The sequence below is a fragment of the Mytilus galloprovincialis genome, chromosome 2, assembly GCF_965363235.1.
Source record: "Mytilus galloprovincialis chromosome 2, xbMytGall1.hap1.1, whole genome shotgun sequence".
NCBI lineage: Eukaryota > Metazoa > Mollusca > Bivalvia > Mytilida > Mytilidae > Mytilus > Mytilus galloprovincialis.
Window position 1 is genome coordinate 106,737,237 of NC_134839.1, and position 15,025 is coordinate 106,752,261.

Genomic DNA, 15,025 nt, shown 5'->3' on the forward strand with positions numbered 1-15,025 from the left:
GTAAACACAATGTCATATTACATTTTATCTGGCAGATTACCTGAGAATTTAGATGCATTAATTGGTAATTTGCTAATGACACAATAGATTATCTACATGTAAATGTAAACAAGGTGGAAGTAAGTTATCCATAGAATTCACAGATAATAAAATGAGTCATTAGCATCAAATGTACCGGTTTTAGAACATAACATGCCATCTAAATTTCTATTTTACTGTAAGACTTACGTACACATTTTGTATTGTTATTGTTTTTTATTAAAGAACTTGGTTTAATTTTTTTTTTTTTGGGGGGGGGGGGGGGGTGAAAATTAAATATCTGTTTTAAAAAATTAACTCTATTCCTTTGATTCAGTGAAAGCATATCTCTGTGTCCACACTTTCTGTGTCCACACTTTAAAAAATAGATAAAAGACCTTCAGATATTAAAGTATAAATTCTATAAACTAATTTTACCCCATAATTTTGAATGAATCAAAACTGTCCTGCAACGTGTATCATAAGTTTGTACTTATAGCAGTGACGTAGTTTGTGCAGAAAAATCTGGATTATATTGTAAAAATATTTAAATGTTTAGAAAAAGTTGAGGGTATATATTGTGTTTACCTGATACAGGTAGATAATACTTCGTGGTTCACATACCTAGGTATTGATTGACACAATCAATGGAAACAAACATGTCAGCTTTTCTTTACTATACTACAGGTAGGCAGTAAAATATCTATTTCATTAATTGTACCATTATTTTTCTCATTTATATTGTAAAGAAATTTATACACATTTATGATTATACCCATGAAAATATTTTGTCTAAAATTAGCAAACAGGATGTAATTTCTCGTACACCATTCATGTTCCTCAATGATCACCTGGGACTTGTATATATTTTTGTATTCATTGGTCCCTGTTAAATACAAATTACATTTATTGAATTGATGCAAAGTTTTTTTTATATTAGAATTATTTCAAACTGCAGGTTTATTCTTGCATTATATTTGAATGAGATTTTGTATATATTAGATATAAATACAAGGCATAATTAGGTTAGTGCATTCCTTAGACAGCTGAAGATTAGCAGGTCTGAATCTTTGATATATTAAGTTCTATTTACATTACCTACACCAATTAATCAAGCTTAGATTTTTTATTAAATCCCAAAGCTGTCTGTTGACTTTTTTTCTTTAATTTTATAATGTGATCATTGTCTCCTAAAGGTTTAAATAATACATGTGTTAGATTGCCACCCCGATGCATCAGTGTGATACAGAAAACACTTAAGGGAGGAAGTCTGAAACAAGTGTTACATGATTAACAACAGTGAATTATTTGGTGTAAAGACAGGAATAAAACAGAATATTTACAAGTAATCAGGGCATGCATATGGACCGAGAGAGGATGGATACATAGGAGGTTTAAAAATCATTTTAATTTAATTTTTCCTCTTCCTCGGATAGTGTTTTGTATTGAGATAGATACCTCTACCATTTTAAGACAACATATGTGGGCTAAACTGTTTTAATGATCAGTTAAAAAGAAATTCTTGATGTAACCCTGTAAGGGTCAATCTCTTTATTTTCATGCCATTACAAAGTCCAGAAATTGGGATTTTAACCTATAAAAAGCTGTTTACTACTAAACATTGTAACACACTGATTATAAACAAAATCATAACATAAAAGAAGTCATCGCTTAAGAACTCAGTAAATATTTGAAATGATAGTGTAATGAATTCCTTTTCTGATAAAAAAAAGAGAGAAATATCCTGTGTTTAATATTCTTTTAAAACTGATAAGATGTTAATAATTTTATCAATAAATCAGTAAAAGAACCTTACAATATCTGATATAACTGAAAATTCAATACCTCATAAAATTTAGATGAAGTTATGTTAGCTGGTCTTTTGAAAACCTTCTTCCTTCAGGCTTTATAGGGATCAATATTAGTGGGAATTAAGTTTCTAAGGAAAGTGCATAATTTATGAATTAAGATTATTTTCCCACAGATAATTGTAAAGGTTGTTATATATTTTATAGATCCTGCTATAGTATTCTTAACACTAAGGTTCTGATTGAATAGTGCATGGTGCCCCCTATTATACAATTTTGATTAGATATGTCATACATTGTACTAAATGTACAGCCTCTGTATTATATCTGAACGTTTTATGTTGCAATCAACAAACATTAGTCTTATTGTAGTATTTAGAATACTTGTTTGTGCATTTTATTGTTTTGAGGAGGAATGATAATTTTTTGTAAGATTTTTTGCCATAGAAATGTGATCACCAAATATTGTCTGATTGTTTCTTTTTCTACAATTTTCTTCCTTGGATATAGATGTTTTGAGTCTAGATAATGGGACCCTGGCTAATCAATTGGAAAAGACCTGTTTTCCCTTTAACAAATTTGAACAGCTACATTACATGTTTTTGTAATAGGAATAAATATATATTCTGATGGGGGAAGGAATAGAATTTGATTGAAAAAAGGAAAGGTTGATATCTATATGGCATATATTAGACTTGCTCCAAGTCCCCTTTATTTTGATTATAAGTACTAGTAATTTAAACTAATATGTTGACTGAAAACTTGTGTAGTGCTGGTATCCCAAGACACTGATTGCCCTCTGTGTCAGTGTAACTCTTAAAACACTTCTGGCTGTATGTATTTAGACAGTTAAACAGGAACATATATGATATGATGGACACTTATGTAGGTATATTTTCATTAAATGTAAGATTCACAATTCTAGGGGCCTCAATTTTTAATAGGGACAGGGGCGGATTTAGGCGGGGGCGTGGCAGGCGTGCGCCCCCCCCTAAAATTTGCAAAGCATGGGTTGTCTTCAACTTATTTAAGTATCAGAAGATACCATTCCATCTTTTTTAACATTCATTATATTATATTGTATATATAACAGTCAGTTTAACAGAATTAATGTGATTACTAATCAACTGACCTACGATTTATTTAAGTTCTTTAAATATTGTATACTCCAAAGGAAGGTGTCAAACGCGGAGCTGCGTTTGGTGACAAACATAATATATTTTTAGCAGTTAATTATTTCATTGTATTTGCGCTTTTTATTTTCAATTTCTTTGATAATCAAAGTTCCAACCAACTTTTTTTGTGGTGTACCTGTATTTCTTTATATCACAACTACCTGCAGCACATCTTTTAAGGTTACCCGATATTGCTATATAGATAATTTTACAAGTGATGGTGTCTTGATTGTAGATTGGTTTGCACAGGAACAGGAATCAAAATAAAAGGTTCGCATGATCTTCAGCTTCTGTTTTTGGGGCTGCAGCTTTATAATTAGCTTTATAAACTCATATGTACAATATGAATCCCTTAGTGCATTCATGAGTGAGGGGTGTTAGGAGATTGTTGTGGATTTCTCCAACTTGTAAGAGTAAATGTATGGGATAGTCTCAATGAATAGAAGCTCACAGATTTCTTGTTAATTATGGTAATTATAGATTGTTTTCAGATGTGGATTTCGTCGGTTTCAACTTGAAACGTAAATTTCTCGCTAATTTTACCACACAATATTTCGAGATATCTACATTGCACCCCCTTAAGAAGAATATTTCAATAATTTTACCTCAAAAAAATTTTCGACTCGCTCCGCTCGGCGAATAAAAACTTTGCGCCCCCCCTAACCTAAAATCCTGGATCCGCCCCTGAGGGAAATCATAATTATATTCAGATGACAGTACTAATCCAAACATAACTCTGTTAGCCTCTCTCCCTGTACAATGCTGTAATTAATTATTCGTTCATTGTGTGTTAATTTACGTTTTTTTGATTGAGTTAAGCCTTCTGATTGATATTTTATCATGTGTTCTTCTATGTTGTGATGTTACACTATTGTTTCAGAAAAAGGGAGACGGTTAGGTACCATTAGAACATTTAATTTCCCTGCAAATGATTAAACCTGTCCTAAGTCAGGAATCTGATGTACAGTAGTTGTCGTTTGTTTATGTAATTTATACGTGTTTCTCGTTTCTCGTTTTTTCGTTTTTTATATAGATTAGACTGTTGGTTTTCCTGTTTGAATGGTTTTACACTAGTAATTTTGGGGCCCTTTATAGCTTATTGTTCGGTGTGAGCCAAGGCTCCGTGTTGAAGGCCGTACTTTAACCTATAATGGTTTACTTTTATAAATTGTTATTTGAATGGAGAGTTGTCTCATTGGCACTCACTCCCCATCTACCTATATCTACACAGAAAAAATTGCAACTATGTTTTTCATATGATTTTTGAAAACATGTTTTTTCTCGTATGTTTTTGATATGTTTATTATATGTTAGAGAACACATGTCTTCATTTCGGACTTAAACAAATGTTTCCATAGCAGACCTTAAAACATATGTTTCCAAAGCTGACCTAAATTTATGTTTCCATAGAAAACCTTAAAACATATGTTTCAAAAGCTGACCTAAACATATGTTTCCATAGTGGACATAAACATGTGTTTCAATAGCACACTTAAACAAAAAATAATGTTTCCACATGTTTTCAAACATATGAAAAATATATTGAAGCATGTTGCAATTTTTCCTATGTACTGTGCTTTCCCTTGCAATTACCTCTTGGACTTTATGGAATCCAAAGCCTTAGAGGTAATGGCAATTTGAGAGCTTTGCTGGAGCTTTATGAAATGTATTGCCAATACTTTTTTTTAATAGAGAGTTGATTTTCCTTTTTTAGCTCACCTTTCCTAAAAGGAAATGTGAGCTTTTGCCATCACTTGGCGTCCGTCGTCGTCCGTCCGTCATCGTCGTCGTCGTCGTCGTAAACTATTTCAAAGATCTTCTCCTCTGAAACTACTGAACCAATTCAAACCAAACTTTATCTGATTGATTCCTAGGGTATCTAGAATAAAGTTTGTGTTTTAATTCCCATTTTATCAAAAAACATGGCCGCCATGGCTAAAAATAGAACATAGGGGTAAAATGCAGTTTTTGGCTTATAACTCAAAAACCAAAGCAATTAGAGCAAATCTGACAGGAGTAAAATTGTTTATTAGGTCAAGATCTAACTGCCCTGAAATTTTCAGATGAATCTGACAACCCGTTGTTAGGTTGCTGCCCCATAATTGGTAATTTTAAGGAAATTTTTGCTATTTTTGGTTATTTTCTTGAATATTATTATAGATAGAGATAAACTGTAAATAGAAAAAATGTTCAGCAAAGTAAGATTAACAAATAAGTCAACAGGTCCAAAATGGTCAGTTGACCCCTTTAGGAGTTATTGCCCTTTATAGTCAATTTTTAACCATTTTTCGTAAATCTTAGTTATCTTTTACAAAAATCTTCTCCTCTGAAACTACTGGGCCAAATTTAACCAAATATGGCCAAAATCATAATTAGGGTGTCTAGTTTAAAAATTATGTCCGGTGACCCGGCCAACCAACCAAGATGGCCGCCAAAGCTAAAAATAGAACATAGGGGTAAAATGCAGTTTTGGGCTTATAACTTAAAAACCAAAGCATTTAGAGCAAATCTGACAGTGGGAGAAACTGTTTATCAAGTCCAGATCTATCTCCTCTAAAATTTTCAGATGAATTGGACAACTGGTTGTTAGGTTGCTGCCCCTGAATTGGTAATTTTAAGGAAATTTTGCTGTTTTTGGTTATTATCTTTGTAAATTTTTACTAACATTTTCCACTGAAACTACTTGGCGAAGTTCATTATAGATAGAGATAATTGTAAGCAGCAAGAATGTTCAGTAAAGTAAGATGTACAAACACATCACCATCACCAAAACACAATTTTGTCATGAATCCATCTGCTTCCTTTGTTTAATATTCACATATACCAAGGTGAGCGACACAGGCTCTTTAGATGTTCTAGTTGTGTTTTTAGAACAACTAAGAAGGCATTTAACTGTCACCTATGCACCAAATATTTGTACATACACTGAAACTGCAGAATACTCTTTATAATAGATTGAAAAATAGGATTCAATTTATGATTTCTGGTCCCCTGCTTGAACAATTTGAAAGATGTCTTCCAGTGTTCCATCCATTTCCCAGAATCAATTTTGAGATTTTTTATGTAATACTTTATAAGCATCTTCATTCATTTGATGCCAGACTTTGATTACTTTATCTGAGCCAATAAATTGGAGAATAAAATGCATGTAAATGACTGTCAATTATAACAACAGATACATAATGGAGATCATGAAACCAGACTGTGGACAGTACATCTAAGATGTTGATTCATACATTACATCATATATTTCAAAGTGAAGAATCCTATGTGGGTTATTTGTTAAATGGCTGAAGATTGTATGCCACAATGAATTTATTCAAATTTTTTGTTGGTAAAAAATAATGGTACAACTTAAACAGATTTACATGTAGTTAGTATCAAATATCAAGGCATGTTGATTTGCACGTAGTGTTTAGAGAAGGAATTAAAATGTTGTTCGTTTCCTCTGAAATATAAGAGCAGTGCATCGCATTACACAAAATAAAGATTCTTAGGAAAAGCATGACTTAGTGCAATGTAATACAAAAATAAAACAAGGAAGAAATGTGACTGTGACATCTGAGTTGTATAGACGTAAAATAGCCATCTATGTATGATTGCTATTATTTCTGCTTTCATTTTGATATTTGTATTATATTTCTCCTTAATTAAATTTAGAGTTTAGATGAAAGCTGAACTAAGAAACAGGTTGTCATGAACAAAACATGTCAATTTTAACAAAGCTTTTGTATGACTTATGTATCAGTAGTCAAAGGAAAGAATAAAGATCAAGAGATTTGATATATAAATGGGACAAAAAACACTTGAAAGTTGTTAGTAAATTCTATGGTTTTGTTCTATAGAAATTGGATGTTATCTTCAATGTCAATCTTGCAGTAGTTACAGTAAATGTCTGTAATGTTTGCTGAATTTACACCAAAATAATGAGCAAAAGGTTCATGTTTCAGCAAAACTTAAAAATACATTAGCAAGTTATAATTATTTATTTGGACATATATTAACCAAGACTGTCTCCCTCTGTATGGTATGTTTTAGTCAAAAGCCATGTCCCTCTGTTGTCACTATCCAGGGGCAGATCCAGCCAATTACAAAAGGGGTATTACCTACCCAGGATAAGGGGGGGAGGGGGGAGAGGTTTCCCCATTCAAATACATTGATCGTCCCAAAAAAAAAGGTTGGTTCCAACCCCCTGAATCCCCCCGCCTGCTCCCCTTTTTAGATCTGTCACTCCTATCAAAGTTTTCTTTGACCAATTTTTTTTGTCAAATGTCATCTAACCTTAAAACTGCCACTAATCTTAACTTATACCTCAGCTGTTACTACTCCATTTATATATGTAATAATGGCCATAAAAATTATATTTAAAGAGATTGATGTCTTAAAGTAATTCTAATGGGAATCAAATAATCATAAATATGTACAAATGTTTCAGACTTGTTATTAAATCTGTAAATCATATAGTTGTCATGGGGTTTTGTTATAATAGATTTAAGATTTCTTTCTGTATTTAAAGGAATTAAAACTGGGGGTGTTTTCAGTATTCCATTTGGTGGCAATCCATTATTTTGTATATACCTAAACTGTTTATTGTTTCTTTATGTTGTTATGGTTTTATTTTGAGTTGTTATCTAATTTTTTTCCCCATAAATTTCTTATTCATCATGCTAAATATAGGTCTAACAACTGTTTTACTATCTAATACTTGTACATGATATTCTTATTGCATGATAAAGTGATGTGAAAATTTTATATTCATGAGTTACTATCTAATTTTGTGAAAATTATATACTTTGTGTTCAACTGATTTTTTTATTTTTTTTTATTGATACACATTAATGTAAATGTTCAACAAATAGAATTGCTTTCATTTGAATTAGACCTTACTTTTAGGTTCTATCAAGACATTATGTGTTTATTTGAAAATTTCAGTTTTTTTCACTGTGCATACAAACATCTAACCTTTATATACTTATTTGTATATTTGCCTATAATATATCATTTTGATAGAAAATTCGTATTGTTAGATTTCATATGACAATTGTAAAACAACAAGTCTTCCCCATTACTCCCAATCAGGAAAACAAACCTAGTTCAATTGAAAATTATGACCCAAATAACATGCTACAATGTTAGTTTGCTAACGCATGATAGCAGTACAGAAAAGATTTTTAGGAAATCCCAGTGCTTAGTTTATATGTATTCTATAAAGTTTTTTATTGTATAGCAATATAATATTTCCCACAGAAAGTAACCAAAAGTTAGCGTGCAATAAATTCTAATATTGCACTAGTGCAATAAGTCTTCAAAATTCATGACGTCATGAACGACAAAACCTTAGTTTAAACCAATTTCTACTTTTAAATATTATATTGCTATACAATAAATGGGTTGTTGCATGAATATTGGGGAATATTCATGCAATAACCCTATAATATTGCAATTAGTGCAATAAATCTTCAAAATTCATGACATCATCAACGATAAAATCTTAGTTTAAACAAATTTTTACTTTCAAATATTATATTGCTATACAATAAAAGGGTTATTGCATGAATATTGGGGAATATTGTCCCTCGTAGAACATATATTGCACTCGCAAGCTCGTGCAATATAAAGTTCTACTCGGGACAATATTCCCCAATATTCATGCAATAACCCTATAATGTCAGAATTTCAATGCAATGAAATGTTGCTAATGAAACCATTTTCCGCCAGATACCAAACACCACGGTGTAAACATCTAAAAACTGTGTAACTTTTGGTATCTAGGATGGGAAAGTAACTATGATGAAGAAGAAGATTAATCTTTCATTTTGTTGTGTGCAGGTAAAATTTGCTATTGAAAGACAGACTTCCATTATCTTTATGTTAGTTGTTGTTAAATTATCAAAATTTCTTATTTCTACTTTCAGTTTCACCAGCATTATGACATTATAATAACCACAACGTACATTATTCCAAGGTGCTAAATTAAGACAATGGCTAGTTTCTTCCGTCGAAAGAAAGGACTTATATTCAAATTTGTGATAGGTGTACCAATATTATGGTTTGCTACAGTTTTACTTATGACATATCAGGGATCTTGGTCTCAAGACAATCGTGTTGACACTGAGAAACGGAACAATGAACCAGTTATAAACGCTCAGCATGTGCCTGTGAACCGCCATGATGATTTTAGAGGGCATGATCAGAGCATTCACCAGGAGGAGCAGCAAAGACTTGCAAGAAAAATGGAGCAAGAAAAATTAATTAAAGAACGAGAAGAGAGAGAGAGAAGGAATATTGAATTAATGGAAAAACAAAAAGTGGAAGAAATTAAAAATAATCCAGTTTTGAAATTTCGTTCAGGAGAAAGTGAAGTAGAGAGAGTCAAAGTTGACCCAAATGCTCCAGGTGGGTTATCATAAAAAGTCTCTAAATATGGTTCTAATTCTTACAACTCCCTCCCAGGGGAACATATAGTTAACCTCAAATCTATCCATCTTAAGATTTATCTGTGCATTTGTCAGTCAATAGTTCTATCCTAAACAATTGGTTTCTTGATGATAAGTTTGCGTTGAGCATCTTTTCACTTTGGCATTTGTTCTGTACAAGGACCATCTGTTGACATTTTACTTGTAATACTACATACATGTACAGAAGTTTTATTGTTCCTTTTTTATATAGAAAGAAATGGTTAGTCAATGATTTTATCTATTCCGACAGGTTTTCTTTCATAGTTGGATACAAGTTATTGATTGGGATATCAAGATGAATACACCAGTTTCACATTTAACTGCGCATGTCTAATCTAATTAGCAAAACTATGAAATCACGCGATAATTCTCGAGAGTTTATCAACTGGGGGCTAACTGTTGTAAGCAGTGACCATTAAGACTTGGAAAAACAAGCATCTGATTGAGTTTTTGCGTTTACATTAATTTCTAACAACATGAGCATCATTTGAATCAAAATGTAAAATTTATATTGACCAGACAACTTTAATTATTAACAATTGACACATTAAAAGATTTTAAAACGGACTACTGCTGTGTTGTTTATTGCAGTAAAATACGATCTGAAATGCCGCCTGGCTTTATATTAATTGTACCTTTAAATGTCACGAATTCACGCTGAGATCGTTCACCAAACGGGAAGAATAAATTAGATAAATAAGCGGGGCTCACTTCATATACATAGTAGTAGGTCATAAATTAAGAAGGCAATTAAGATAAATTAACACCTTGGCCATGTGGAATCCTCGTTTCACCTTGTATAATCTCACCAGGTGAAAACTGATAAAAACGTACCCTTTTCTGCATATACAGTTACTGAAAAAGGGCGACCATTTGATAATTTATTCAACTTTTGTACACAATTATTTCCTGTATTTTGTGTTGCAGATCATTCTTTTCCATCCTGCCTAGGTCATAATTATTTATTAGGAAATTAGTCTAAGAATATTATTTTTCTACACCCCCCTCCCCCTCCTGAAAATCAATTGGTCATCCCTTAATACAAATGTTTGAAATGTTAACCCTGGTACCTTATTAACACTGAGATATCATGGCCAGTGTGGTTAATGCCACTGGGAATATTTTAATAATTTAGGAGGGGATCATGCAGCATTTGATCTTAATTTAAGGCATATATCACTCGTTGTAAATACAGGATATTCAATTACTTTTAATGTCACGAAAAATGATAAAGTTGACAATATGTAGAAAATTACTCGCCTCGCTGGCACTGAACCTCTGCTAAGACGAAATCGATCATGAACATAGCTTAGAAATTAAAATGATATTGAATGCATTGTATTATAGTCTGATCTTTGAAAATTGAAGATGAACCTGTATTTCTGATACGTATTTTAAAACTGCCTTATATCTCGCTTCATTTATATCATGGCCGTCTAAAACATCATTGACACAGAAATATTTGAAACAAATGTACATACAAATAAGCAGATGTGGTATGAGTGCCAATGATTGCCAATGAATGCCAATAAATGCCTCTGATCGCCTCTGTTTAATCCATACAAAATGCTTCATATTTTCACAGCGTATAGCTTGAAAACAAACTCGGTGACCTATCATTGTGTTTTTCATATTGTTAGCACATCACAATAATTATGTACTACATCTTTGACAATCTTGAGTATGTAAGGAAAAATTCTATCAATTTTCGTTAAACATTATATATCATACTCCGATACTACCATTATTGGAAATTTCGATTATTTAGTAGTGCCGGTATCTTGTCCTTGTATCCATAAAATTTCACGCAAAAGTCACCATAACAGTAACCTGTATATTTTTTAAAGAAAATTAAAAGTTCGAGTCTATGATACTAAACCTATATGTAGGTCGTAACCCTTTACAGTCCTCTACATGCATGTGAAGAAATGTAAAAATTTAAGAAAAACTGGAACAGAACTGAAATTAAATGAATTTCTGATGTTTAGGCTGTTTTCTCTTTATCAAAATATTTTTCTCTTTTCACGAAAAATCAAACTCACATACAGCAATGTACATAGCGCAGTAATTATAAGCAAAAGAAAGCAATTACAAGATTATACAAGATTATACTGTGTTAAAACCATTTTACTCATAAACACAACTGTTATGAACTCTTTACAGCAACAAGATGACTTATTTTCTCGTTTGAATTGTTTTGTGTCGAGACCATTTAGAGAGTACTATTCGGTATAGATTTTCTCATTGTCGAGGGCTGTATGGTGACATATGGTTGCTTTCATCTGTCATTTGCTTCTGGTGGATAGTTGTCTCGTTTGCAATCATACCACATCTTTTTATTTTGAATTTATGTTATTCTCTGTATACATGGTATAGACGGTAAAACTATTTATTCTAAATATATAAAATAAACGATTATTAATATCTTCAAAATAAATAATCTCCAGCATACATCACGAGAGACAGAGATGTTGTTTAACAATCGGTTGATTTATTATTGTGTTGCTAAATATCAGTAGCCCCCTGTCACGTATGATATCGTTAATTGTCGCAAGATTTAAACTCAAACGCGCATAAGATTTCGAGATCGGCGTTGATAAGTATCTTATGTGAAACTGGTCTATTGTTTTTATCAAAGTATATGCCAGATGCTACATTTTTTTTCATGATAAAATGTAACAGAAGATACAAAATAGAAATATCAAAGTTCAAGAAATAGAAATGTCAGAGGAAAGAAAAAAGCTTTTACTTCCTCAATCAATAGGTGATTTGTATTGCCAGGTAGAAATGGTCTTGATCTATAAAGTGTAAAATGTAACATCAATAGGGTAGTTATCCAGGGTTTCAATCTACAAGATTTGCCAATAATATCACTTCAAAGTGCATTTCTTTTATACTATCGTGTAATTATACAGATTCAATTATTTGATAGTAAATGCAAGATACTCTTTTATTCTCACAAAAGAAACTAATCAATACAATTAATTGTAGTTGTATTAGGATCAAATGTCATATTTTTATAAAGTTCGGATTTTATTAAGATAGATACCTTTTATTTTCGTGGAGTGTAAAATTTCGCTTATTTTCGCGGATAGAACAAAATTGGTAAAATAAATTCCGCCAATTTAAAAGTGCACATGCAAAGGTATTGATATAAGTTTTGAAATCGCCAATATGATAACCGCCAAAATATTTCATTTACCTTATTCTATGAAATTCATGAAATTTTACACCAGCGAAAATAACCCGCTATACCGTAGTAATTTGAAATTTTAGTCAAAACTAAGGTTTAATTAAAAGTTCTTCTATTGATTTTCTTTACCCACCTGTCAATCACAATTCCATGTCTTCTTGAATTACTCAGCCACATAAGGGTAGAATATTGCAAAGCTATTTGGATATTTAAATCTTTAGTTTTTCTACTATCCCATGTTATTTTCTCATTAAGGATACCTCATGTTGTTTATAGCTGTTCAATATTGCATCATAAAACATGACATTGATTAAAGCTGTTTAATTGTTCATGAAATATACATTTAGTATGGATTTATTCAGCAATATTGCATTGTCCAATACCATTGTCATTATCTAGTGATGTTAAAATTTAAACATTCATGAATTGTAAATTGTAAAAACTGTTGGAAGGAATATTTATTGAGAATGTTTAGGAAAAATCCTTGTGTGATAGATGCAGTAAATGTCATAAATGTCCACTTTCAGACACTTAAACATGTTAAAGTTGCACATCTTTATCTGTTGGAATATTTATTACAATTTTTTCATTTATAAAACTTACAATGAATATAATGATTAGATGTGCAAAGATTTTATAAGTCTTAAAAAATTTTTTTAGCGAGAGGTGTCACATAAACAAACTCTGTATAACTTGTACACTAAAGTTTTTCTTAACAGTTACAAATCTCGTAACCTTTGTAACCTTGTCCTCAAAATCAGCATTATTTAAATCAGTAGTCCACAATTCCATCAATAAAGTACAATGTTTTAAAGCTCATATATAAACTTATATGTTAACTTATTATTGTGCAGTGTTTTAAGCGACCAACAGCAAATGCCACTTACTGAAAGTCACAAATGATGGCCATAATATATCATGAAACAATTACCATATTCAATGTACCATGAAAAAGTGAATTATAGTTTTAACAAAGAATTAATTTTAAATGAGAAAAGTCTAAATTGATAAGTTTTACATTGGATTTAAAGAATCAAGAATAATGTTTGATTAGAAATTATCGCTCGCTGTTGGAAGTTCAGTTTCAGTACTACCGTATTCTTGCTTGTCATGAGCAGATATTTCAGGGTTTTCTTTACTTGTAAATGTCAAGCTCTCAAATGTTTCACATTATCATCGGTTCCAAAAGTTAATGGACAGCATTCACATATATTTAGAATAGTTCAAAGAATATTAGTTTACAGAATTTTAAAATGTTAAATTAATGTTGAAATTTTGTTTGATTGATCAGGAGAACAAGGAAAGGCAGTGGATATAGATAAAGATAAACTAAGTCCTGAGGAAAGGAAGAAGTATGACGACGGATGGCAGAGAAATGCCTTCAATGAATACGCCAGTAATATGATCTCATTACATAGGAGTCTGCCGGATGTCAGAGATGAAGAGTAGGTCCTATTTCTATTGAATATAAAAAAGAAGATGTGGTATGATTGCCAATGAGACAACTCTCCACAAGAGACCAAATGACACAGAAATTAACAACTATAGGTCACTATACAGCCTTCAACAATGAGCAAAGCCCATACCGCATAGTCAGATATAAAAGTATATATATATTGAAGTCTACCCTATGTTTGTGATAAGTGAAAGGATTACTCATTGTCTTTGTGTTTAAAAGTCCAAAGTACAGTAAATTCAGAAATGTTTTTAATTTTTTTTTATTATTTGCAAATATTGATGCAGACCTAAGGACTCAAGATATGACCCCTTAACTTTTAGACCTAGGACTGATGAGACTTGTCTTTAAAGTTTACATGCCTAAGGGCTCAATATATAATCCTTACACTGTTTTGACTGAACAACTGATGAGGAAAGCCCTTTTACTATACACACATACAAAAAGGGGTGAAAATATGGCCCCTTAACTTTTTATATCTAAGAACTGATGAGGCTGGTCCTCAAACTATTAACACCTAGGAATGGACGAGAATGGTTCATAAACTGTACTTAAGACTTAGACCATGGTTCATTAACTGTTCTGTCCAAAGAACTGAAGAATTGGTCCTTAAACTATACATTCTTAAGGACTAGGTATGACATGGTATTGAGCTTACTGGCGACCAGTTAGAGGAGCCAGAAAACAGGTATTTTTGACCATCAAATCACCAATTGATGCCATCAGAGCTTAAAATACAATATTGTTATCTCCATTCTAATGAAACTGACATAAAACAACATTGAAACATGCATTTAAAATCTGTCATATGTCGTCTTAACTTGAGCAAATTGTTTTCATAGCATCAAATGTCAATTAATGCAGTGAAAATTAGTGACATTATCCAATCAAAATGAACGTTACAAACGATGTTGCAT

At 31.7% G+C, this 15,025-nt stretch overlaps 1 protein-coding gene across 8 annotated transcripts in view; it reads left to right on the plus strand.

Moving 5' to 3' along the window:
• Positions 1-15,025, plus strand: part of LOC143065286 (polypeptide N-acetylgalactosaminyltransferase 5-like) — a 73,499-nt gene that overhangs the window by 41,351 nt on the left and 17,123 nt on the right. For 6 of the 8 annotated variants that reach the window (XM_076238769.1, XM_076238775.1, XM_076238776.1 and 3 more), the window contains 2 exons: positions 8,917-9,397; positions 13,944-14,097. In XM_076238769.1, coding sequence (XP_076094884.1) covers positions 8,983-9,397; positions 13,944-14,097 — 569 coding nt within the window. In that variant the 5' untranslated portion in view covers positions 8,917-8,982. Of the gene's footprint in view, positions 1-557; positions 706-1,276; positions 1,411-8,916; positions 9,398-13,943; positions 14,098-15,025 lie in introns of those variants that run through there. The other 2 variants (XM_076238771.1, XM_076238773.1) reach the window with 2 other exon arrangements.